This window comes from Corvus moneduloides, chromosome 1 (assembly GCF_009650955.1).
Source record: "Corvus moneduloides isolate bCorMon1 chromosome 1, bCorMon1.pri, whole genome shotgun sequence".
Taxonomy (NCBI): domain Eukaryota; kingdom Metazoa; phylum Chordata; class Aves; order Passeriformes; family Corvidae; genus Corvus; species Corvus moneduloides.
The window spans coordinates 7595339-7622861 of record NC_045476.1 but is presented as its reverse complement, the minus strand read 5'-3'; the positions used below and the strand labels follow the sequence as shown (position 1 = coordinate 7622861).

The 27523-nt window shown below is 40.0% G+C and overlaps 1 protein-coding gene across 2 annotated transcripts in view; it reads left to right on the top strand.

Moving 5' to 3' along the window:
* The first annotated feature begins 6720 nt into the window (after positions 1-6720).
* PAXIP1 (PAX interacting protein 1) overlaps positions 6721-27523 on the top strand; it is a 32822-nt gene continuing 12019 nt past the window's right edge. Inside the window, exons 1-11 of one of the 2 annotated variants that reach the window (XM_032099018.1) lie at positions 6721-7171; positions 12060-12194; positions 14056-14099; positions 16653-16716; positions 17054-17167; positions 19061-19705; positions 22602-23187; positions 24001-24095; positions 25052-25147; positions 25519-25656; positions 27004-27125. In XM_032099018.1, coding sequence (XP_031954909.1) covers positions 7082-7171; positions 12060-12194; positions 14056-14099; positions 16653-16716; positions 17054-17167; positions 19061-19705; positions 22602-23187; positions 24001-24095; positions 25052-25147; positions 25519-25656; positions 27004-27125 — 2129 coding nt within the window. In that variant the 5' untranslated portion in view covers positions 6721-7081. Of the gene's footprint in view, positions 7172-12059; positions 12195-14055; positions 14100-16652; positions 16717-17053; positions 17168-19060; positions 19706-22475; positions 23188-24000; positions 24096-25051; positions 25148-25518; positions 25657-27003; positions 27126-27523 lie in introns of both variants that reach the window. The other variant, XM_032099009.1, reaches the window with a different exon arrangement.

Below are 27523 nucleotides of genomic sequence, written 5' to 3'. Positions count from 1 at the left end.
AACAAATGTCTCATTTCATAATATTTCCTGCCTGACATACTAAAGAGGCAGAGTTCTAGATATCAATCTCTAATTAATTAAGATGGCTCCAAGGTCCCGTTAAGGTTGATCAGTTAAGAGCAGCGGTGGATTTGTCTCTCGATGTCTTCAGATCAAGACTCAATTATTACCTTAGCTCAGAAAAGGAGTATTTGGGGTTAAATTTGAGGGAAAATTATAAGAAAAGCTGACTGGAAGACCTACTGGTTTCTTCTGGCCTCGAGGCTGTTATAAGAATGCTGTCAGAACACATTTTAAAAGAATGTCAGGGTAAGTTCCTCATTTCATTTGAAACTATGTGGGAAATAGAAATCAGGCTCCTTCCACAGAAGAAGAAAATGGGAGTTCAATCCAGCAACAGCAACTACTTGTCTGCATAGTGCAGTCACATCCATGTCTAAGCACTGGGAGCTTCCCAAAGCTGCAGCCACAAACATGTGACAAATACATTCAGCTTCTCTGTTTGTACCATATCACAGGCAGATAACTTTGTCTACCTGTGTCTGCATTTAAGGATGTGCAGACACCTGTCTTTCAGCCAGCCTGAAAATGCTTCTCTAAGCTTCAGCATTTGGGAAGGCCATAAAGCAGAAATGTGCTCCCAGGCTGGGGCTGCTTTGAGGGACAATGATCAGTTCTGCTCCCAGTGCTCCATGTGGGAGGTTAATCTAAGTGGCCTTCTGGCCTTACACTTGATAAGTTGGAGGAACTTCTCTGAAGACGATGCAGTTGCTGTGAAAATATGTCAGCAATGAAATATTTTTCAAAAGGTTTTAGCACTAAGACCCCATGGCTACATATGAATTTCCCTGGTGGCACAGGTGGGCTCGTGTAGCTGCTGCCCTCTGTCTCTGCTCCAGAACAGGAGCCCTGAATCACTGCCTGCACCAAGCCAGCACTGGGTTAACTGAGTCAGGAGAACCTGTGGAAAACCAGCCACTTTTAATAGATTGTTCCCAGAAAGATCAGCACAGGTCACCCCCGAGACACTGGAGCTTCTGTGTGAGCATAGTGACACATCCTCAGGCGAGTGTCTTCTGTCCATTCCTCTTTCTGGATGAGTAAAGGAAATATTTAACTATCTGGACAACATACAGAAAGAGAGTAATGTAATGTCAATGTGTGTGTCAATGTTTTATCAGCACAAATTTAGGGTTTTCACTCTACTCGCAAGCACAAAACCATAAATGAATACTGGAGATCCTCTCGGAGCAGTACCCAGGCTCACTCTTCACACTGTTCTGTAATATGCTCTGCAATACCACCAACTTTAGTTGCATTCTTCTGCATTTATGCATTAATAATGTAAAAATAAATACAAGTGTTAGTGTTCTTTGAATAACATAAAAAAGATTTGGCACAAGTAATGCCAAGTTTGTTCATTTCTAGAAAAATTCATTTTAGTAACTCCATCTTTCATTGGCTTTTTTTCAAGCCTGCAGGAATGAAAGCCCAGGCTCAAATGAAAATTTTCATTCTCCATTGTTTCACTGATACTAATTTACCCCAATGGAAAGCCTATAAATGATGTAAATCTTGACAAGCTACAAAGAAGGGCTACAGGGATAATTACCCACCACACTTCACAAACATTTTTTCTCAGACTCAGAAAATACACAGAATTTGGTAGGTATCTTAGTTTGAGCAGAAGCAAAGACTTCTCTTCAGGTGCAAAGAATGGAGTCTATAAATTATAGTCTCACGTTTTATTTGTGGCAAATTATTTGTTTTTTCCCAGAACACTGGGAAGACTTGCATTCTTCTTTCCTGGTGTAATACAGTCAGGTCCAAAACTCATTAAGAAAGTGTTATAATGTTTTATGTATATATTTATATATGTATATATATATATAAAAGTATGTATGTATATATATATATATGTGTGTGTAATTTATATAGAGGTGGTTATTGCCAGTCTGAGGGAAAGATAGAAAGAAAGAATTTATTTGTAAAGGTGAATGAACCTTTTGCATTCCTAAGCAGGTAACACAAAGGACTACATCCCCTCTTTTAACACTATGTCTCACCTCTGACAAAATCACCCTCATATTAAGACGTGCTAATGAGAGCATTCTCCCCCCTGCTCATTTATGCACAGTTATAGTAAAGATATAACTTGTTACTTGGCACTTGCAAAAAAAACCCAAACAAACAAACTTGTAACTATTATATTAAAAAAGAAAACTGTCAAGCAAATGACAGGGGATTCTCAGTGCAGTTCTGGAATTAGAAGGGAATTGAAAATAAAACTACCAGTTCCGAGGGAGCCTTTTAGGATTCAGTGTTGCTGTACAGATAATAAGAAAGTTTTTAATTATAAATCATATTTGCCATTGCAAGCAGTCCCACTAAAGGAAAGAGGAAAAATGCATAGACAGCTCAAGCCAAAACAGAGCCCTCTGTGTACCTGTTTTGATTCAGATTAAAAAGCCGATCTTACTCACATTAAGAAATGGGAATGGAGATAATGCAGGCAGCATGCCTTCTGGGATTTTCAACAATTTTCCAGGCACATGGAAACTAACATCAGCTTTCTGTCAAACACTAGGTACTTTGTGAAGACATATTTTGTTGGAAAAGTAACATCTAGAGAGGCAGCTGCTACCAAACAAGTATGTATTATTAACAAAGGACTCAGAAAGCCTTCTGCTCACTGGAGTAAAACAAATATACAATTTAATCTAAGCTCCGAATTTAATTAACCACAAGATAAAAAAATCGAGCTGTTGTTTTTTCACAAGCAATTACGCCCAAATATGATATCGTAGGTGTGTATGAATTTTTCATATAATCATTTGTGCACACAAATAAGGCATTTATGCAAGCAAAGACTAATTGTCTGCACAAATCTTGTCGGCTCAGTGGGCTTTCACCTCATGCAAGCAGCACCCATTACAAAATTTAGATCACATTAGAGTTTTTCTGGAAACATGCTCATGAAGTTCTCTGTACAGAGTTCTGGTAGTTAAGAGATCAGGGGTGTGTTTCTAGCACAGGTAACGTACTGTTCACATTATTGTGGACTCTTGTGGACATACATGTGTACGTGGCCAACGTCACATCAGCTCAGAGCACTCTCTTTAACAGGCACAGCACCAATGGCCTTATCCTGCTCTCCTTCTGCCTGGGCACTTTGGAGGCCCTGTGTGGTACCTTGGTTTGGGCTCTCACCTGCCAGTGTGCCCCTGTGCTCCTCTGGCTTGTGGAGATGGACCTTTGATGGGCTGACGGTCCCAGGGATGGGCCTGGCAGCAGCTTGCAGAGTATTATTTGGGCTCCCCCTCCTTCCATTGTCACTCAGCTTGTGCAGATGAGCTTTACCTCATAACCTGACAAAAACATATTGAGGCTAAATACAGGTGAGCACTTTGCTGCACACCTGAGTAGTGAGACCAGCCCGCTGATTTGACTTAGTTCTGTGTACTGACGTGAGCAGAAGGCAGAATTTATTTCTGGCAAATACATAGGATATTTTTCTTGTTCAAAAATGTACTTTTCCAATCTAGTTTTCTGCTCTTATGGTCTGTAAATGAGATCATACACATGATGCGAAACTGGAACTATTCATTTTTGTTAGAAATAGTCTAATTACTAGAATTTAAATATTTTCTTGACAGGTGACTCATGAAATACATATAGAAGTAAAAAATATGTTCATTAATTTAATTCCACCACTTATTTTGAAGGCACTTGAGGGGAAAAATTTGTGACTCATGGGAGTAGTCTTTTCTTCTGGGAGTGGTCATTTTGAAGACAAAAAATTGTGAATAAAGAAAACTATTTCTGTGTGAGATTAGTAGCACTGCCAATAATACAACAGCCTGTCTGTGCAATGCCGTACTGACATCTACAAAATTTCTTATTGGGGGCCACTAGAACTGACAGGTGTCTAAACTGCTACCAGGCAAGTTTTCTGTAGAGTTGTTGCTGTGCATTGTTTCATGGCACATCACAGACAAACCCTTGTTTTGGTGGTGCTGCACAGCTGGTCACCTGCCTGACATCTGCTTGAGCTTGGGCAGGATTTTCCGAGTCCTCCTGCTCTCACCAAGCACAGCTCCAGGGCTCTGTCCAGGAGCTGCTTTCAGTGCTTATTCATTTGGGAGAGAGAGGATGGGATGGCCTCGTTCTTCCCATTTCTATCAAAAGTTCTGTTGTTAAAGAACATCCAAAGGATTTAGGCATCCAGTGGCCATCCCTAACTTGTGCTTCAGCAAAGTTACTTTTACTCCAATTGGGAAGAGGAAGACAGACCCAAAAGTCCATGTTCCACATCCCAGGTCAGGGCCACAATTTTATCTTTGCTATGCAGGACCGAATTTATAAAACAATTTTCTTCTGGTAAACCTATTATAGTTAATTCTTAACCTTTCTCTTTTTTTCACATTTCATTACACTTCCATACTGTGGATGGAATTACACTTTATTCTTGGATTTTTATCATAATTAGTTAAAAAGAAGTATTTAGCCCTAAGGATAATTACAATTACCCGTATAAATGGGTACTTTTTATTTGTGGAAAACTGCTTTTGCAATGAATTTCAATGATTTGATGCAGTAATCAGACCTATTGCTAGAGAATTTTAAAATTGCTGTGATTTAGAGTAGCAAATTCATCTCATATTCTTCTGGTTTGGCAAGCTGAACAAATGGAAGATCCAAGGTGGTCCCACCCAATGCTGCAATAGCTGCAACTCCTGGTGAAAGTTTGGGAAGGGGCAGTATTATGAAAAATGTGTGCAGGTTGTTTGCATTATATTCTTTGCCACTATTAGCATAATGCCTGTTTTGAAATACTTGTCATCTTGGAGGTGTATGACGAACTAAAAATTATGTGACTATGGAAAATCCAAAATATTGGAAGGCCAGGGGAGGGAACTCATTAGAGTAACAAAAAAAATAGGCAGAAAAGGGAAATCAAGAGAACAAACCCTTGGAGGACAAAACTTTGGTTTTCTTTGTGTGGAGTGGGAATATGTGATGGTGTATGGGCTTAGATATAAGGAAGGTATTCCTGTGAGAAAGGGCAATTTAGTGATCACACTGAGAAAGATGAATTTAAATAATGAATGACATCAGGAAGAGAAAAGGACTCAGAGAAAAATGTGGAACAGAAAGCTGAGAGATAGTGATATTTATCGAAGAAAAGAAGTGAAAATTACCAGTGCTGGGAGATGCAGATGATTACAGAGGCAATGAAATCCAGCAGGAAAGGAGGCTCAGGAAGCAGTGGTGTTAATGAAATATGGTAGATCAAGAAGAATAAGAAAAATATTTCTCTGCAGGTGAAGGAAGATTTTGGTCAAAATAGTTCTAATTCAGTGTGAAGAAGTCAAAATGGATCAAAGATGGAGTTGGAAAGAGTGAAAATTATGGAACTAAGAAAACAAAGGCTGGGCACAGCTGTCTGGAGAGTAGTTATAAAGGAAAGCAGAGCTCAGAGAAGTCTTTTCAAAGTCAGTCCAGGAAATACATGGGACAGAAGAAAATGACTCTGAACAAGGGCTATTAGAAAAGATAGAAAGTGAGATGAGAATATGAATTGTTGAAAGAAAGGTATAAATGGATTTAAAAGCAGATGGTTATTTCTACCTTTTTCCTGCCCTACAATAAAAAAGTGTACCATATAAAAGCTTAAGGACTTTTTAGTTTGATTTTCACTTTAAAAAGTAAATTTCATTGGCAGGGTGGGCAAAACAATAAAACATTCAACTAAAGGGTAAGATTTCTTTCTGGAGTGGAAAAAGAACAGGTGATAGGTTGGGTGTTTCTTATATAGCTGGAGTAAAAAGGGGAAGATGTCATGTGGAGATCCAGGAGACCTGGAGAAAGACAGGTGAAGCCTTTATCCAGTAAAAGTAAATAAATGACTTGTAAACCTATTTATAGTTTCTACCACTGTTTCAAGAATAACATAGGTAAAAAAAATACAGTTTTCTCCTGGGAAAATGAGACAGGCCTTGCAGGCAGGACAGAAACAGTAGCTGCCCTGTATTTTTATTTCACTAAGTCTTATGATGCCATCTCTTAAAAATGTTCTGAGTATGGGAGGGAAACATTGTCCGCATCAAAGTATTATGAGGGGGTCCAGAACTCCTTTGAAAAGCAGTGTTCATTATATAGATACAATTATATTATGTAGTATTTATATTTTAAACACCCCTGTCAATGCAGCGATGTTTAAAATAGACGACATGAATCAGGCTCTGAAAGTGCTTGTTTCTTCCTGTTGACCATAACTTATATAAAGTGATGATTTCTGTTTTCTGTTATCTAAAATAGTTAGGTAAGATACATCCCCCTCTAGGTGGGAATGGTTCATTGTCAATGTAGAAGGATGCTTTGCAGTTTCTGAGGGAAAAATGCCTTATTTCGGTGGGATTCGACCTTACAGAGCTTTTCCAACCTTAGTGGAGGTACGCGCTGATTTCGGGAGTAGTCAGTACGTCAGTAGTCAGTCACTGATGAGCTGGATCTTGGAATACACCCCAAAACTGTTGGCTGCCGGCGGCGGCTGAGGGGGCCATGGGCCGCGTCCCCCGACAGCGGCACCGAGGGGCGGGGCCGGGGCGGGGCTTGGGCGCCCGGGGGGCGGGGCCGGAGGCGGCTGCCTTCCCTCCCCCCTCGCCAATGGGCGGGGCCGGGTAGCCCCGCTGCCCGCCTCTGTCGTTCGGGGCGAGTCCATTGCATCCCGCGCGGGGGGAGCTCCGGACCCGGATGCTGTCTGCCGGTCCGGTTCGGAGAGAGAGGAAGGACCAGGGATAGCGCCTGTGGATCAGAACCAGGCGCGGCCCTGCGGCAGCGGTGGTGGCTGATCGGGCGGGGGGAGCCGCTTTGTCGGTGCGGCTCTCCCCTCCCCCTTCCACCCCCCCTACGTCCCGGCGGGGGATGGTGTGTCCCGCAGCGCGCGCCTTGCTCGCGCGGTTCGGCGGCTCTGCGGGGGGAGGGGGACGGGAGAGACCCGGGCCCCGGAGGCTTTTCCACAGTGAGCGCGGGGGAATAGCGAGCAGGGGGGGAGCGCCCGCTGCTGCCGGCCGGGACCATGTTGGCCGACGACGAGGAGGAGCTGAAAGTCCCGGAGGAGATGTTCAAAGACGTCAAGTTCTTCGTGGTGGGAGACATCGACCCCAAGGTACCGGGTCATCCCTTCAGATCATTCCCGCCTTCCCCTTCGTCTCCCCCCCTCCCGGTGGGGGGGGCACTGTGGAATCGCCCGGCTACCACGCGCGGGCTCGAGGCTCGCGCCGTCTCACGGGGAAAGGGCGGGAGTGGGGGGGGACCGCGCGCGCCTGAGGGACCGTGAGGGATGGCGGGGGGGGAGGGGAGCCGGCCGGTCCAGATCCCGGTCCCGATCCCGGCCGTGCCCGCGGGAAGCGCCGCCGCCGCCGCCATGGGAGCCGCGGCCCCGCCGCGCAGGCCCCGCCGGAGCCGCCTGAGCGGAGGAGGAGCGGGCGGAGGGACTTCCTGTGCCGGGCCGGGCCGGGCGGGCAGCGGGGGCAGCGGCCGCCGCTCCTCCGACCCGAGCGCTCCGCAGGCCCGGCCCCTCCCTTGTGCCCGGTTCCGTACGGAGATACAGGGACAGGCCATGGGGAAGGTTCGTCACGGGGGGCCGGACTGGCTCTTCCCTCCCACACAAGACCTTCCCGCCTTGGCACGGCCCTGGTACCGCCCCGGGACCGCCCGGTGTGGTGCTGGTGTGGTTTAGGCCAAGGGCCGCCCAGCCCTCCCGCCGTGCCCTGGGGCAGCGCTCTGGGTAATGCAGGTGGCCTTGCAGTGAATAACACCCGAGGTGGGCGAAGGTGGTTGAAACAAAGTTTCTGTGGTGTGTCCAATTAGACAGGTGCTTGAAGTACACCGCATGGAGCTTTAGGACAGCAGCTTCCTGCAAGCAGGTTACTGTATGCTTCACAGTGAAGTTAAAGTCTTTGCCTCTCTGGTATTTGCTGCAGTAAGGTCTTAGTTCAGCGTTGGATTCCTTTAGCTTCCTGTCCTGGCACTCACTGAGCCTCGTATGCCTTATAAGTGACTTGGAGACGCAGGCACTGGCCTGTTCAGATGGTTTTCATGCCTATTGTGTTAAAAGAAATACAGTCTAGGATGAATACAGTTAAAGATCAAGATGAAAACTTTTTTAGACAGGTCTTTAGATATAAAATTTAGGTCTTTAGACATAAAATTTTTGACAAAAAAAACCCTACAGCAGCAGTATTATTATTATGTGTATGAGGACGAGTGCAAAAATCCTGTAGGACTCTTGTAAATAATTTGTCGTAGAAGTAGTGTCCTGAAAGGCCTGTACTTAGCTGTGTGTTGGCATAGGAGGACAGTGAGCAGCTTTCCCATAGAGCAAGTAGACAAGCATTCTCTTAAACTGGTTTTCTTTCTCATGTTAAATTTTATTCTTCTTTGCAGTCAGAGTCATTGTCATAGGGCTTTGATTTGCTCCACACTCAGTGCATTGAATTTTCCTCTGCCTGGGTTGGGTGGCAGAGCTGGGTCAGAGCGAGGAGCCGGGCTGGGCTCAGCTCAGGGCCAGCTCTTGGGAGAACCCTGTGTACTGGCTTAAGCCCAGCTGGCAACTAAGCACAGCACAGCTGCTCTCTCACCCCCTACCCAGTGGAATGGGGAGGAGAATCAAAAATTAAGCTTGTAGGTTGAGATATAAATATCTTACCTGAAAACCAGGTAAGATGTAATAGTAAATAATAATTATAAGAAAAAGGGAAAGAAAGAAAACCCGAAGCAAGGGATGCACGATAGAATTGCTCACCGTCTGCTGACTGATGCCAGACTTCGTTCCTGAGCCCAGATCAGTCTTTTTTTTGGGTAACTCCCCTGATTTATATCTTGGGCATGACATGCTTTGGTGTGGAATATCCCTTTGGCCAGTTTGGGTCACCTGCCCAGGCTGTGCTCTTTCCCAGCCTTTTTTGTACCTCCTCACTGGCAGAGCATGAGACACAAAAAAAGAGTCCTTGATTTAGTGTTAACAGGACTTAGCAAAAACCAAAATATCAACGTGTTATCAACATTATCCCATTCTGAATCCAAAACACAGAACTGTAGCAGCTACTGAGAATAAATTAGCTCTTATCCTTGCTGAGACCAGGACACCCACTCTTGTGGGCATCCTCTGTGGTACCCTGGGGCACCGGAGTACAAGGAGCATTTATCAGGTGTGTTTTGAGCCAAGACAGAATGCAGGAGTTATAAATCAAACCCAAACCATTCTTAGAGTGAAATTTGTCCCATTACTGATACAAAAATTACAACTATATTTGGCGCTTTTTACTGCTTCGTATGCAAGTGGATGCCAGCTTGATTTTTTGCAAAGAACTTTCCTCCTTCATTTTCTGGGGAGGAGCACACTTTGATCAGCTTAAATTTCCAAATGGTTTCACAGAAAACCAGTTACTGTAGTAAATATTAAAACAGCCCTAGCACAAGTGAGCACGCTAATCAAAACAAATCCAAGAGTAAGGGAAAAAAAAGTAATTTATTCAGGTGAATAACTGCAAACCACTGCCTATTAAAGCATATGCAGCATAAATTGGAAGGGAAACAAAAGTCTGGAATTGTGCCTAGGTGTTCTTTGGCAAATGATGGAGAATTAGGCTGGCTCTCAACTTTAAATCTGTTCCATTCCATTGGGTGCACTTTGCTGCTCACACCTTACTGAGGCTGATGAGTAGATGTCAGCTACTCCTTTTCTTTTGATAAATGCTCTTCCTGCTTTCCTCAAACATATAAACCCAGACCATCGTGCTTTGGAAACACCAGTTAAAATCAATATTTCCATCAGAAAGAGATAAAAAGTAATGCAATGCAGCACAAGGTCTTTGAACAGGATATTTGGGTTTTGGTTATCTTGTTTAATTTATTTTTTTATGCCCATTGTCCAGCTTCTTAGTTTTGAACTATTCCTCTTGTTTCTTCCAGCACAGATTTTAGTGGGAGAGAACAAGATAAAGTTTTTATTCCTCCCCCCCCAAAAAGAAATTTCATTTAATGGGTATAAACCAATACCTGAAATGCAGGATTTTTACAGTGTTCATGTTAAGGCTTTTCAGCATTTTATCTTCTAGGTACAGATATATGGCTGATACCAGTATAAGTGAGTTCTTTAATTGTGCCAATACAACTTTTCAGTCCAGGCACAACTTAATCTGAAGAAGTTGTGTATTCTGAGAGGAGTTTTGAAGTTGACATAAGCTAAATTAGGAAGAATCTTTTTCATGACACATAAAATAATCAAATGAATAATTATGTATCGTATTTTTAGTGTTTAAACTACTACATGAAAGCAGTGTAACCTTTTGTATAAGCAGACGTTTTGCACAAGTTCTGTAGTGCAACATTGTTTTGATATAAAAAAAATCATAATTTTAGCACATTATTTATAGCTTCTTTCTGATGCTGTCAGATTTGGGTTCTCAGTTTTCATGACGTTCACTTCTTTTTTTAGCCTTCCCCTAAATGAGCAGTTGAATGGGATTGTAACTGTGTGAGACAAGGAGTTTGTGTGCTGAGACTGTTCTTAAATACCTTCTGTTTTCAAAAGTGCTTTATTTGGATTTAGCTTCCCCCACTGGAATGATAGTATCCTGTGTTTCTTTATGGTTAACTGGATTTCACGCAGGAAGGTGTATTTAGGGGATTGGTGTGCAAAATGGAAGCATTCACTCCTGTTTCTGGCTGTGGTGACAAGAACAGCAAACTCATGATCAATTTTCTTGGTTATTTTAGGGTAATTCTTTTGGTAATATTCATCCATTGCAGAAAAAAAGTTGATTTTTGTTTTTTCAAATGGAGTTTTAAAGTCAGGTACTTCAGCCAGGAAATGCCAATATTGCCTCCTCAGTGAGTGATGATTTTTCTATCTTTGTTTCTGTGCTTAGCAGAAATGCTTTATAAAATAGCCTGATGCTGTGTTTTGGGAGAGTCTCTTTTTCAGCGCTTCTTTGTCCTAGTGAGTGTACAGGGTAGTAAGTAATTGCTTAAGGACCAATTAATTAGTATTTTGTTTGATGAATGCATTGCCTTGCACTCTGCTGTTCACTGTTGTGGGCAGAGCATCCTGTTTTGAAGGGAATGTCCCCAGCAGGTTTGCAGAGATAGGCATCTGTCCCTGGCAGGTTTTGGAAGATGAACATCACACCAGTTTTGTTCTAAATCATTATTTCGGAATAATAAAAGGGAAATGAAACAATGATCTTAATTGGCATTTTGAACTTTTGAACTCTAGACTGTAATGTTTTAAAACATTTCTCTCTTCTTCCCCTCTACGCCTCACTACCTTCGTTCTCTGTTCGAATGAAAGTCTTGTTTTTTGGGGCACAGGGCTGGATTTATCACACAGATCTCTACAGCAGAGCTGAGAGATCAGTGAACTCTTAAAGCAGCATCTGCTATTTGGGCCTTGCAAAACTGGGAGTGAGATGTGCTTTGGTGGTTGGGAGGTGTTTTGCGTTCTCTCAGCACAGAGCAGTGGAGTGAGGCACTTCAGTTCCAGCTCCTAAAGGTAAATTTAGGGAGCGTGAGTCCTACTTATGTTTTTTTTTTCTATATTTTGCTAAATCACTTAGTCCTTAGAATTCAACCTCCTACTTTAAGGTATATTGAAACACTTCCAGAGCTATCCTATGCAAAACCAAACACTTAGAAGAGCTTTCTTTCCCTGCTTGAGGGAAATTTGTTTTCATAAGTTTTTTTAAGAATACGTATTTTGGAAAAACCTTAACATTTCCCCAACTCCTACCTCATTCTCAGTTATTTTGAAAAGTAGATGTTCAGATGGAATGATGAAAATATAGAAGAGATGTAAACCTTTGGCAGTCAGGTTTTTAAATGTAATATGTTTGGCAACTTCAGGAAAGTGCCGGCCACCTACAAGAGGACAGCCAAGAGAGAAGGTCATATTAATGCATCCATCCAGTGTTAGTTTCTTCTTGCAGTAATGTTTTTCTCCTATAAAAGTTGCTAAAAATTGTTGGCTTTTCCCTGTTCTCCTTTGGCTTTAGGTTATCCAACTTCTGAAAGCTGGGAAAGCAAAGGAAGTTTCTTACAATGCACTGGCCTCACATATTATTTCAGAAGATGGGGACAATCCAGAAGTTGGAGAATCTCGAGAAGTTTTTGATCTCCCTGTGGTAAAAGTGAGTGACTCATCCATCCATGATATTGTCAAAGTACTGACATAGATATTTTATTGTTGTAACAAAATATTCATCTTTGGATGATGACCAAATAAAACGGGTCTTTAAAAATGTTACCTTCTTGTTACACAAACTTTTATCCTCACTTGACTTCTATTACGGTTCTGTTCTCACCTTTCTGTTGTTGCTCTATTGTATCTATCATCTGTGAGATGATGTCCTGCTAGCTCTACTTTAGAAATATTTGTGATGGGAAGGTTCTTACAAGCTTCTGGCAACAGAAAACTTTAATTTAGAGTAAGTAGTAGATTACTGAGGGGTGTTTTTAAACACATATATAATTGGCAAGGTGCAAAATTATTTTGTTGATTCTGCATATGTATACTATGCTAATTACAGACTACAGGAACTTGTAGAAAATTAGGGGGTTTTTCCTCTTTATTTTAGTTTTTTAAGGGGTTTTTTAGTCTTTTTTTTTTCTTTCTTACACTGGAATTACACTTTCTTACACTGAAAAAGCAGTATTTTGTTACTACCTTGCAATAGTGGGATATTTTTTCAGTGAAAAATTATAGGCTTCGTCTTTGCAAATGTGAACTTGTCACTCTGGAAGTCATGAGAGAGATTGGAAGAAATAACACTAGAATTTCAGTGCTGGTACCTTTGGGTACATGATTTTGGTTTATTTTTTCCATATGGGTACAGGTGGCAGTAGAGAATTTTGATAGGTTTTGTCATAAGAGTTCACCTGATGGTGTAGAACTGTGAATTAATTCTAAAAAATGAAAGGTGCTTTGGCTAGGGACCCTTACGGTTTTAATGGGTGTGCTGGTTAATTTTTAGTTCCTTTTTCTGAAACGCTTTTTGGTGTAATTTTAACTTCATAAACAAGGAAACTGCTGCCATTTTCATGAGAAGGAGGGACATCAATGTCATAGAGAGCAGTTCCTGCTTTCTAATGCCACTCAGATAATTTAATTTGCTTCATAACTGCTATCTCATTTGCCAGATGAGAGCAGATCTTTCACTAATGTCACTTAGTTTGACCTGAAAACATCACAGCATGATTTGTAATCAGGAAGATCAGACTAAGTATTAAGGGACTGGAAGTCAGAGGCAAAAGTAGCTGGTTATAGGGAAAAAGGAAGATAAAAACTTAAGGAAGGAAAATACCCTTTTTTTTTTTCCCTGAGGATTGGGGAGTTAGAAGTTAAATGTTTTTAGCTATTTTTTGTATTATTCCTTACAAGGGAAAGAGAATAACAAGAACTGGGATGCCATAAAACACTGTTGCCACAATATATTCTTTTGCTTGTCTTTGAGGGAAAGTAATTTTATACTGAATGTGATGTTACTCTTTGCCCATTCTTCCTTACTCTGTTGAATTGGGACCAGTGTCCTACATCTCCTTCATTTGCTGCCACCTCCCTGTGTCCCTTTGAGCCGTTCTGTCCCAGAATACTGTCAGGTAGAGGCCATCACTGCTCAGCAGCCAGCACTGTTCTGTCTTTAGAAAACTCATTCTGTGTAAAGTTAGGGTTCTTCACTCCTTGGTGATGCGTGTAGGGTGGGATTATCTGAATTATTTTTTCTTACAGGCAAGGAGAACTGCAAAAAGGGAGAGGATGAATAAATGCTGTAAATGGCATGGGAGAAGAGGGTTGCTACACAACCTTTGAGCTGTCTTTATGCGAACTCTTGCAAATAAATGAAGTCTTTTTTGTAGACTAGGTGCAGTGTCTGTGAAACACTTAGACTTCCAAATCTGGAAAACATGTATTAAAACTAGCTATAGCATGAACTTGAAGGTAATTCATTTAGACCAAGGTTTTTAATGTCTTGTGGGTTTTGTTTTCTTCAGCCTTCCTGGGTGATCTTGTCTGTTCGCTGTGGAGCTCTTCTGCCGTATCCTTTTAAGTTCAAAAATCTGTAGAAAACATGGATACCATTGAAGGATTCAAGACTGTTTCAAATAGGTACTGCTTAAATTTCTAAAATGATTGCAGGTGTTCTGCCTGCCAAGATTGCAGTGTGCTTGGAGCTTCTTTGTCTTCAGTTTTCCTGTCCCTTTGCCTATTTTGTGTTTCACAGGCACTTAGAGGACAACTGTTATGAAATGGAAAACAAGAGGTGGTAGGTGCAAGAATCCAGGTGTTCATATTAGGAATTCAGGCCTTAATGTGCTTCAGGGATTCAGAATTCCTGTTTTATACCCAGTAGTTTAAGGTGCGTGCCTGTGCATCGCACTGTGTTTCTGTGGTGTGGTCTAGGCTAGTGATCTTGGTCATTTTTGTCTGGACATAATAAATGTGTTTATTGTCCTTTCATCATCAGGATGAGAGTGTTTAGTTGCTTATGTCACACGTCTCTAAACTTTTTTGTGTCCATGAGGAGTGTTCACAAGAAAAACCCTTGGAATTATCTACATTTTCAGGTTTAAGTAACCTAGCATTTCATTATTGACGTTCTTTCACATGAAGAAGTTGCACTATTAAAAAATTTGTCTTCCATCTGCAACCAGGGTTTTTTAAAAGGGTGCTCTTAAGAGCTGACGTTATTGGATACCCAGAAGAGAAATAAACATGAAACAGCAGAATGATGCAGTCCATAACTAAATTGTAGCAATAAATGTGGGAATGTAGCCCTCAATGGCTATTGCTCAGGAAGTCTTTATTGTGGGAACATTGGAATGGGCAAATGAAAAGACCAGGTCTCAGTAGGGTCTTGTTCTTCAGTTGCATGGAAGAAGGAAGTTTTGTACACCTGTCAGCAATAAATATGTCCTTGGACTTTTGAGTTTCTAGCACTTCATGTCCTTAGAGCATGGTGGGTTTAGGTTTTACTCTGAGTCTTATTGTGCTCACTAAAATGGGTTGTTAAGTCTTAACTTTGTTTTATCTTGTTTCAGTCTCTTTATGACTTCTAGTGCAGTGACATCTGGCCTTTCGTTAGGGATTTAGGTACTGCCATAATGAAAAAAATACAGTTGTTAATAGGAATAGCTTAGTTTTTCCAGTTGATAGCTTTTGGACACAGTTTAGGCAGAAGTTTGAGACTGTGCATTTTTGTCTTTTGTTTATGTTTTAATTTGGTAATACTCGAAGTGGTCATTGAATTTCTGAAGAACCAAGTCCTAGAAACATCTTGTGTCAGTTAGACATATGGATCTAATAAGAGCCTTAAGGATTTTATGTTGCCTTACCAATTCTGGTGCTTATTTGATGGGCATTTGCCTCTCAGTTGCTAAAGGTAAAGTTTAATATAGAAAGATTTAATACAATGTAAAAGCACAGTAATTTTGTCTGTTTCTTAGTGGAAGTTGTTTTCACCAGGGAAGAACTTAGGAAGGCAGAGTGTTCTCCTGTGCCTTGCCACTGATGTTTGCAAAGTCTGACTAACCTGCAGTGGAAGGGAAGTAGCAGAAAAATGAAGCTGCAAGCAGACTTAGTGAAGAAGGAAAAAGAATTTCATGTGTGAAAACCTTGGCTATAATGCCGCAAAGGGGGCTGGCAATTTCTTTCATAGCAAAAGCAAGAATGAGGAGGGTGTATTTTTCCATGGTCTTGTACAGATAAAAGAGCACTTCTGGAGTTTTGTTGCTGGCAGGAAAAAAAGTGAGTTTTGCTGTATTCCCTCTTTTGTTTTATTGTTATGCTACTTGTAACTGTTTTAAGAGAGTCTGTTTCACTCCTGTTCTTTAGAGAGTGCAAGCTCCAGGTAAACTGATCAACCTCTTAAAAGTTAAATACCGACTGTTTGTGCTTTATGTGCTCGCAGTAGGTACTCAGGCAGGGAGTAGACACATGTACCCTTACGAAAGATCCAGTACTGAATTTCTGCCTTGGATGAAATGGAGAACAATTTAGGATGTTCATCAGGCTTGAACTCCTTGAGGTATTCTGGGTAATGGCAGTTATTTATTCTTAAGTTTTAAATTGCTCTGGGCTTCGTCATCAGCTTGCTGTGTGCTGTCTCTTCTGGGCCTCAGAACTTGAGTGTTGCTGATGTATCTGTCAACATCACGGGGAAAATAATTTTGTTTCATTTAAAAAATCTCTGTCTACTTGTGACACAATGTACACCTGTCTCTGTAGTCGTTTTTTTTCTGACAAATGGGCAGGGATCTTAAGCATAAGAGCATATGAAAGTGTGGAAAAGGGAGGGAAGTTGCTGAAGTCCAATGGTCTGTCTGTCTTTCTCAGGTCAGTTCTGGTTTAGAGTGTTACCAAAATTGATCATAATGTTACAGGTGTCCTGATTCAGTTGAACATCAGGTTTTTTCTTGCCGCATACAACTTCAATTGCAAACAGCAAATGTGCTTTCAAAGATTAAAGTGTTTGAATGGTCAAATACTTGGTATTATCTGAGAAGTACTACACAGACTGTTTAATTTCCTTCTAATGTCACTCAGGAAACTTTCATCTAATTATTTTGCATCCTTGACACCTACTTTCCAGTGTAAATGGCTTTTCTCCAGAATCATGTCAGATCTTCTTTGGAGTCACTGCTTGTCTCTCTCAGGTAAGAAGTGAACCATATTTCAGTCTACTCCAATGTGCATTACATGTGTGATGCTTTGCTTTTTTAAGGAGAGATACCAGTTTTTCTGTTGTACTATGACTTTTTTTTCTCTTTGTTTTCTCTGTCTCTGTGCAGGTTAAAAATTACTCTTCAGTGGTTTTTCTTGTTGTGTGTCTTTGTCATCCTTTTTTCTCTCTTTCATGCTAATTTGGTATTTAAAAGTGATAGGTAATACATTAGCCAGCCTTGTAAATGGTATGTTGTGGATTACTAACATTCTTCCAGCTGTAGACAGCTGGGTGCCCAGAACTAAAAGGCTTTTCTACCTTCCTTTTAGGTTTCATCTGAAGACCGAAGTACGCTGTGGGCTTTGATTACTTTTTATGGAGGGAATTGCCAGCTGAGCCTCAATAAGAAGTGTACTCATTTGATTGTGCCTGAGCCAAAGGGGGTAAGAGTTTTTTACATATACAATTCTTCTTGTAGTTCTCATTTGGCTTCAAACAGTCAAAAATTTTCCATCTCCCTGAAGTTAGAATTCTTAAGACTGTTCATTAACAACTAAATTCAGCAAAATTACGCATTGCAGCTATTCAGTTTTGTCTTGGGGTGACTTTGACAAGTTTGTAGTTATTTTCTGCATGGCTTTAAGCCTGATTAATTCAAAAGATGTCCAGTTTCACGCTGGTATTTGAATTCCTGTTTGAATAAAGAATTCTATTATTTTTCTTGTTTGTCTTAGCCCAATTTTTATATGTCACAGTCATTAGTGATTGTGATTTATAAATCCACAGACACAGAATCAATGAAGAAAAATGAAGGACCAAATTGAAAAATGGAAGAATAAAACATGGGCTGGCATTGGGAGAAGAGAAGGTGTGACTATGGGAGATGAATGCTTTTCCTTCTTTAAAATATAGGAAACTTTGTAGGGCTGGGTTCTTTTTGGTGAATATGTGTGCGTGTTGATTTTGACTTTTTCTTTTTATTAAGTGCTTGATCTTTCTTCTGTGGGCTATTTAGAAGGGTGTCAAGCACCATTCTAGTTGTCCCTTTCATCGCAATAAAATATAATGCTTGGATAAAGCTTTATTACCTAAAATTTTGTTTGTAAGAGGCAATGAAATACATTAAGAATCATAACTTTAATAACTTACTTAAAAGCTTAAATAATAAGCTTTTTAGAACAAAGGATATTGTCTTTAGCTTGCCAGTCAAGAAACTTAACAAGGTATTAGCATTTCCTGTCTGTAGGGTACAAATTTTTTAATGCACGTAGTCATTGAATGGGAACAATTTTATGGGATGATTACTTTTTGCTTCCAGTCCTGCTGCTCTGATACACTACAGGGGAACCTGCAGCAGTTTGTAACGAGAACAATTCTGTCACTAGGAAACCTTACTTGATTGCTCTGACTAGACACAGGATGATAAAACAAGATTGTTAATAATTCTCACCAGAAAGAAAGAATAAAAGCTCGTGTTGGCAAATAAACTTGGTTTCATCTCCAATCTTTTATTATGTATGAATGACAGTTTCATTGTAGGAAATAACTCCAGAGAATCACTCTGAATGTGCTTGTTGTTAATTTATGTTGTTTGACATAAAAGAAAATACCAGCTCAATCACTTTTAAATATTAGATACTGAAATAAGTTTCAAATTTTTGAAAGAAAGTTTTTTTTCTGTACTGTTTTGATGTATGTGAGGGGTTTCCATCAAAGAGGATATTCCAACAAATAGAACACTATTTAGATTCTAATAGATTCTGTGTCTAATCTATTTATTAGTAAAGGAAATGGTGAAGCTTTCAGATTTAAGCTGTATTCCTGCTGAAATGCTTTTTTTTCAGTGATCACCTTTTAAAAATTTGTCTCTGCTTTATTATGAAATTCTGACTTTTTCCCCAAATGCTTTTCCATAGTGGGGCTGGGTTTTTTTACTTTTTTTTTTTAATAGGGGACAAAACATAAACTGTATTTAGACTTGCCTTAATGTCCACCTAAAATCACCTGAATTTTAGTACTGACTGTGATGTTCCTCGCTGCTGGATTGCAATCTTGGTGATTGGGTTAGAGAAGAATTTTGCAAGTGAAGACATTTGTCTTCTGCAGTTGTGTCTCTGAGTCCTTAATATTGTAAATGTGGAGAATCTGGGGTTTTTTGTTTTAATCTTGGAACTTGTGGTTCTGCACAGTAGTGTGGAGTGTGTCCTGTTGGATCTGGGCAAGATCACTCCGGTATTGGACAGCCTCTTTTGATCTTCTTCTCCATGCTCTAGTCTTGATCTCAAAGAGCTTATTTGCAATTTTTTTGTCTTTAAATAATTTTTTTCCCCCCCCAGGAAAAATATGAATGTGCTTATAAACGGGACAGCATTAAAATTGTGACCCCAGACTGGGTACTGGATTCTATAGCTGATAAGAGTAAAAAAGAAGAGACTCCTTATCATCCTCGTTTAATTATATACGAGGAGGAAGAAGAGGAGGAAGAGGAAGAGGAGGAAGAAGCAGAAAATGAAGAACAAGATTCACAAAATGAGGCTAGTACTGATGAAAAATTATCAAGCCCAGCATCTTCTCGAGAAGGATCTCCTTTGGGTGATCAAGCTTTTTCACCAAAATCTACTACTGCTGATAAGGCAAAAGGGGAACTGATGTTCGATGATTCTTCCGATTCCTCTCCAGAAAAGCAAGAAAGGAATTTGAATTGGACACCAGCTGAAGTCCCACAGGCATCTGCAGCAAAGCGTAGGTTGCCTCAAGGGAAAGACTCCGGGTTGATTAATTTGTGTGCCAATGTCCCACCAGTGCCAGGTAACATTTTGCCTCCTGATATGAGAGGCAACCTCATGGCTTCAGTACAAGGTGCCCAAAGTTCTGACCGCCAGGAAGTGATGGCCACGTGGAGTCCAACCGTGCGGACGTTAAGGAATATTACTAATAGTGCTGATATTCAGCAGATTAATAGACCATCAAATGTAGCACATGTAAGTGTTGGATTTTTAATTTATAAGCTATTGGACTTTTTCTTAAGAACTATTGTGTCCAAGAACTTCAGTTTCCTTTTACTGTTCTTAAAATACCCAAAGTTAAAATGTCCCCTTGTTACTTAGAATTGTGGCCAAATTCATATTTTCCCCGTAATAAGTAACTTAATTTCTAGCAGGTTCACAGAAGTAAGAATGCATTTAGAAAAAATGTTTAGAAGAGTAAAGCTATGTATAACTATAGCATGGTTTAGATTTTCAGTAAGGACTTCTTGGTAAGAGAGGGAAAAAAAGCATTAATTTAGAATTATTTTGCTAGTTCAGGGAACCTGATTTCCTATCCTTCAAGCTTCTCAGACAGTGCAAGGAATTATTTATGCTATAAACACATAAAACTGTGAAATTGATTGTTCCCACAGTAGGTTCAGTTCTATACTGCATTGTTCTGCTGGGCATCACTAGGCTGTTATATAGTATACACATTATTATGGAGAAGTCCAAACTTACACTTTCTTATGCCACTTGTGTAGTTGAAATAATTGCAGCTCTTGTGTTGAGTGTTTTTCTACAAGAAGATAAAAAGCAAGTGAGCATGCTGCATCTGCAGCATTGAAATTCTTAGATGTTTGTGGCAAGGGAGCATGAGAACCTAACTGGTAAATGTTAGACATATCTTTTATGTGAATAATTGCACTGGTGCCTTTCTTTGGATGTTCATCTGGTGGTAAAACTTTGGAAGGTACCTGAATAGTATAGAGACTTCCAGCCAGTACTTAAACACAGAATGTGGTGCCACTCAAAAATGTTGGTTCTGTGCTATTCATGTGACATCTAAATATGGAATGGAAATACAGGCTTTATTTTAAATCTGAGTCTTAGATTCCTCTTCTCAGTGCCTTCTCAGTGTTTGAGGGCTGAGACTTCTGGGCAAGGCCTGAGCAGAACTGCCAACCTTTTGCTCGGTTGGCCAGCATGGGTAAGTTGGCCACCACATGGTCTCTAGCCCAGTCACTGTGCTGTCAAATACACATCAGTGGTGTCCCTGTGGAAGTATTTCTCTGTCAGTAGTATTTGCAGAGCTACAGGGCACTTGGTGGTCGTGTGCTTTGGCTTGTCTCTGTTCACCCAAAGTCTGCTGGAGTAGGGGCTGGGCTGTGGTGTCCGAGGGCTGTACCAGGTACTGTCTCAGGCTGCTGTGCCAGCTCCAGCATGGGCAGAAAGGCTTTGCATCTTAGAATTGTGAATCTGCTTCCTAGAGGGAGGAATACCAGTACTACTTTTCTCTCTATAACTTCTCTTTTACTTTGTGCCCGGAATGATGAGTGCAAGTCTTGGTGAGCGTTGTTGGCAAGTTAGTGTCTAGTTTGAACCTCAGATTTCTGCTGAGTGGCAAGATCTGTCATCATCAGGTGTTTGCAGATACATTGTTACTTTCTGAATATAGCCGTAGAATACTTTAAAAAGTTTTATCCCTTTATTTTGAAATACGTGTCCTGAAGCTTCTGTAGTTTTGGCTTTTGGTACTTGTTGTGGAGAGTAGCTCCTCATACCGAACCCCAGAAACATTTTTGTGTGTGTTATTTTTAGTTGTTGAGTGTTTCTACTGTGGTGCTGCTGAGACATGAGTGATGGATAATCGTGGTGCATTGATAATCGTGGTTGCACGTGTGCGATACCAACCACATCAGAATTATTTAGATGACACCTGAGATGTTTTGATGTGCATTGTGAAAACACTTGAGCCACCTCTGATGGAGAGTTGATGGATGTCTGGTTGAGAGGATACAGTTAATTGGCTTTGTGCTCTAGTGGTGGGCTTTGGTTCCTCTCTCACACATGCACATCGTTGAAGGTGACGCTTTTGAAGGAAACAAGCTTTTCAGGATTCATCAAAGCTGATTTCATGTTTAAAAGGCTTTATGAATGGCAAGTCTAGAATTTCCTATTGCTCCTCATTTCTAATACGTAGTTTATATTAAAATATTTTCATAAATATGTAGAACTCGTCCTAATCTATTAGAACTTTGCCTAATTTTCCCTTTTCTGATGCTTAAAAATTCACTTCCTAACTTGTGTCTGCTTAGTGTAAAATGATTTTTCTAACAGTGAGTTACACTTCTAAAAATGAAATTAAATTCCGGATTACTTCAGCACTCTATATAAACCTAAAATCTAGTATTCTTAAGTAGGGAGGTTAGGTTGTTTTGGTTTTTTTTCCCAAAAAACCCTTAGTGCTCAGCAGATCAATGTTTTTCTTTGTTTTTTGGAATTGAGATTAAAAAACAAGCTATATATTCCTGAATTGATTCAAAAGAGAACAAGATTCCCGTGTTTCAAACAGCACTAATTAATGAAGGCATCATTAGCAATTTTTAAGTGAAAATAAGTCTATAGAACTAAGCTCTGAATTTAGTGGGCCAATGGGATTTTAAAATTAATATTGCAGTTGATCGATGTAATTATTAATATAGTGTTAATAGTCATAATGCTGTTGGAGAAATTATTAATAATACAGGGATGGGCTTTAATCTTAAATTCTACTACAATGTGCATTGCCGTTTATTAGGAGCCACATGCAGCTCCACACATCTTTGTGTAAGTCCTGTCTTTTCATTTTGCTATTAAGCAGTTAAAGATTTTTGTTTAGCTCACAAGGTATTTAGGCATAGGGTTCTTTACTTCTAGGAATTGTATTTTCCCAGTAGTTCTTTAAATTTTTTTAAAACTAAATTACAACCAAAAGGTCACAAAAATAATCTTTGTTTTCTAGATATTACAATCACTTTCAGCACCTACAAAAAGTTTAGAACAACAAGTAAATCATAGCCAACAGGGACATCCAAATGTGGTGCTGTTTAGTCAAGTGAAACTAACACCAGAGACACATTTATTGCAGCAGTCACATCAAGCACAGCAGCAACAGCACCATCCTCTTTTACACCTTCAACCTCAGCAACTTATGCAGCTCCAGCAGCAACAACCCCAGATCTCCCAGCAGTCTTTCCAACAGCAGCAGCCTCACCAGTTTCCCCAGCAGCAGCAGCAGCAGCAAGTCCATCAGCAGCACCAGTTCTCCCAGCAGCAGCTCCAGTTCCCGCAGCAGCCACTCCATGCGCAGCAGCAGCTGCACCGCCCTCCGCAGCCGCTCCAGTTCCAGCAGCAGCATGTATTGCAACAGCAGCTGCAACAGCTGCAGCAGCAACAGCAGCAGCTGCAACAGCTGCAGCAGCAGAACCTGCAACAGCAACAGCTGCAACAGCAACAGCTGCAACAGCAGCAGCTGCAACATCAGCAGCAGCACTTACAGCGACTGCACCAACAGCATCAGCAACAGCAAATGCAGAATCAGGCAGCGCAGCACTTAACTCAGACACCTCAAGCACTACAGCTTCCAGTTGCAGCCCAGCAGCCACAACACCACCAGCAGCAACAGCAGCAACTGCAGCAGCAGCCGCTTTTTGGGCATGATCCAGCAGTGGAGAGTTAGTAATTATTCCCTTCTGATCCGGGAGAAAAGTAGCTAATGGCATGACATGGGGTAGAATATCAAAAAGTAATGGTATGTTTACAGGATGGGATTGTAAGAAATACCACTCCTGGCTCAGAACTGGTTTTACTGATTTTTAAGGCAAATGCTTAAATAATAACTAAGGATGATCCAGCAATCTGAAAAACATGAGAGTGCTGAGAACATTCTCTTTTCAAATACACACTTGATACCACAAGTACACAACCTATACATTCAGGACAGTGTAAATACATAGCATAGTTGTTTTAAATAGTAAATATTTAACCTAATACATAAATACAGTAAATACATAGCATAATTGTTTTAAATTTTTTTTCTTTGGAAGAGGGGGAGGAGGAAGCTTTCAAAGAGTGTAAGAACAGGAAGGACAGCTACAACTTTGGAAATACTAGTAAATTAATGAAGATATCAGAAAGTTGTCACACCTTGCTTTGAATTGTGTCTGTACTAGTTTTGGCTATTCATAGCTGATCTTTGTAGAAGAGGAAGTTGTATTATGTGTTCCTTTTGGTGACCCTTCTTTTTGTCCCTTTAGCCCCTCTTCATCCAGGAAAAAAAACTGCCCATAACAAAATCAAACTCTGGGCTGAGCTGTGCCTTAAAGGCTTTCAGCTTTGAAATTTTGGATCCTACTTTTTCCAAGGAAGTACATTTAGGAAGTTTATAACCTGGTAATAGGAAGAAGTCAGTGTAGCAAGTGTGTTCTGAGATGAACTCTTCAGACATTTAAGTATTTGTTTGTTCTTTATGTGCCAAACTATTTCAGTTCCAGAAGAGTATTTCCTACTGGGCTGTGTCTTTGCAATTGCTGATTACCCAGAACAGATGTCTGACAAGCAGCTCTTAGCGACCTGGAAACGGGTAAGATTCTGCTGTATTTCTAAAAAACTGTAACATAATTTCATAGTCCCTACATTCTAAAAGAAAACATTGGAAGTACTTCAGCACTGTTCACTTTTCTATGGGCATCCTTTTGTGTGATTCTACTGTTACAACCTAAAAAAAATTATTCAACTGCTGCTGACCAGAAAAAGTAATAAAAATACTTAAGTTGTGCAGCCTGGTTGAATTAAATGTTCAGTCAGAACATGAGCTAAATAAGTTGCAGCCTTAACTATTTCCCAGTTATTTATGCTTTTAATCAGGCAGCTGTAGTACAGCAAATGTAATAAAGCATCGCTGTCTATCTTTAACTTGATTGTATAAAAGCATTCTTTTTTGCATATAATTTTGGCATTTAGTAGCCTGTGAGGTATCCACCTGAGTGAATAAGATTGAAGAATAGAGTGTTTCTATTTTTTTGCCAACTTCTATTTTTCAGAGAAATCTGATTGTATCCTTTCCTAAATAAGAGGACTTTGATGTTCTTCAGAAACTTCTGATGGATTTTATAGTTGAATTTTCCCTACAATTTTGCATAATCAAGTAAGCTGTTGACATTTTTAACAGCACTTGTGTTTATTGCTGAGATAGAATTGAATAGTTCATGAAAAATTGTTTAATAGTTATACTACAAGAAATAAAAAACATGAGAAGGGTTATTTTTATTTCTATATCTTTATTTTGGTTTTTTCCCATTTATTCTAAAGAATAGACTTTTTGTTCAATGAAAAGCTCCATATTTAATTTCGGTTTTTGTTTTCAAAATTGTTCTTAAGCTAGATAACAAACCTGGTTTTGGGGGGTAACTCTTCAGTGAAGCGATGCTAATGGTGGCAGTGTCCTAAAGGGTGGACTTTCATTTCAGATTTTTTTGTTTCTTAATGTAGTGTAAAAATTGTTACATACTAGAAGTTCTGGGTTTGCTCTCTTGCCAGGTCATCCAAGCACATGGTGGGACAGTGGACCCTACCCTCACAAGCAGATGTACTCACCTTCTCTGTGAAAGCCAAGTCAGTAACATGTATGCTCAGGTAAGCCAGCTGGGAACCTGTACTGGTACATGCTTTCATTTTATCAGTGGAAAGGCAGGGCTTTGCATTGTGCACTTCATGCTTAGATAGAAAATACAAAGTTTCTTATTATGTGATTTTTTATGATTTGTGGTTTTTTTGGGGTGTGAACTTTCGTAGTGTGTGTAGTAGACTTGTTCCAGAAAGCACTAAGGAAGATGCTATGAGAAGGAAGAGTCTAAAAAGTAGAGAAAAACAATTAAAATCTAAGCTTTGATTTGTAGAAAAAGTAAAAAAAAAAGAAAAAATTAAAATAATAGAATTAATATATAAATAAAATAACATGAACATGTATTTTGGGTTTTAAAAGCTGTTTGTGCCTGTATTCCTAGGCTTTAAGAGAAAGGAAGAGATGTATTACAGCACATTGGCTGAATGCAATCTTGAAGAAGAAGAAAATGGTCCCACCTCATCGAGCCCTTCATTTTCCAGTGGCATTTCCACCAGGAGGAAAGCCATGCTCTCAGCATGTAAGAAGAAAAAGCTTACTTTGAAAGAATGCTTGCTTCACTGCTTGCTTCTTTACATGAGCAGTATTAAAACAGAGCTAGAAAATGCTTACTCAGAGCAAAACACGTTTCTTTTGCCTTGGAAGAAAAGCTTCTGTTAAGGTGCTGTGTTGATCTGGTGCTGCTGCTAGGTGTTTCTCAGTGCTTTGCAAGTGTTCCTGAGTTCAGAGTAGTGAGGAGTAACACCTGCCTTTGTGAGTTACTCTCTCAGACACTGAGGGGGCAAAGATTGCACGACTTACACGTAGCAAGGGATCAGCAATCCAGGCTGCACAGTTTTATGTTGCAGAGCAACAGCGCATCTAACAGTATGTGCTTCCTTTACCATAACCCAATATTCTGAGAGGATTTTTGAGGGTTTTTCTAAGTCAGTGCTTAGCAAATACCTCAAAAAGAAGCCTGTGCTACTAATCAGAGGATAGGAGGTCACAGTTCCGTTGCCTGTGCAATGAGGAGCTGTGTGGAAGTGGAATTTTATTGGGTTGAAAAATCTTAGTTTTTTCAAAGGCATCTTGGAATGCACTATGCTGTATAAACCGAGATGCCAAAGTATGTCTTGGCATTGGATTTCTTTGTGCTGGATTCAGACATATGGGATGACGGCCTTGCTAATAGCCTATCCTGACTGACAGAAAAAGAAGTACAGATTTGGGAAAATCAGAGTGTAACAGCATGCATGTGAACTCAGTGGTTAGTAGTAAATGTAATATGTAATGTAATAAACACTTTCAAACAAAATTACTGTTGCCTTTTCCTAAAGAAAAGGAGAGAATGGCAAAAATGAAAACCTGTCAAGATTAAAGATAATAATGGGAGATGTAGAATTACAGTTCACCACCTGTGATCAGCTGGCGCAGTTTATTTGGCTTCATGGCAGAGTAGAACACAGTTTTCAGATACTTAGAGTAGAGCAAGTAAGTGTAAGCATTTTTTTTTGTGCTTCTATATAAATAGCAGCAGAAGGAAGAGGGGAGATCTGAGAGAAGCAAATTAGCTCTGAGCTTTCATAATAAAACTGTGGTCTCTGTAAATAAGAAAAAGAAGAATGAAATATTACCAGAAGAATGAAAATGATTCTTCCTGAGTCAGAGCTACTGCTAGAAACCTGAAATTTTTATGTATAAACAAATCACTTTTAAATTGTACTGTTTGTATCCTACAAGCCATGCTTTAATTAAATGCTTATACACCATGCTGTGCATTTCATTGTAATGTAAAAAGTTAGTCATGGAAAAATATTTTCCATGGGGGTGTTTTGTAAGTGCTGTCAATGTTCAGTTTTTTATAACTGTGTCTTTCTGTCTGCAGATAATCTCTGTGACAGGATTTGTTGATAGTGACAGAGATGACCTCAAGCTCATGGCCTACCTAGCAGGTGCCAAATACACGGGCTATCTGTGTCGCAGCAATACAGTTCTCATCTGTAAAGAGTAAGTGCTTTACTCCATAGTCCTTGCTTTCTCAGCAGCCTCTTGGCAGGTAGTGCCTCTGAATGTGAGGTGCTACGTATGGTTCATTATAAAAGTTTTAATTTTAATTAAATTCTGCACTTCCGTAGCAATAAACTTAATGATACTTTTTATTGAACTAAATTACAGTGCATATTACATGGTAAATTTGGCCTTCTGAAGACAGGCAAAAGAAAAGTAATTTCCAATGTTGCTATTTTGTCTTAAGTGATGGTGACTCTTAGATCATCCATAAATAAAATACCTTTTTTTAAGTAGTTGTTCTAAAATGTTGGAGAAGGGAGAATTTAAATCCAGGTCTAAAGATTCTGTTTGCAGCAGAAATTCTTCTCTGACTGACTGATTCTGACACGTAGAAC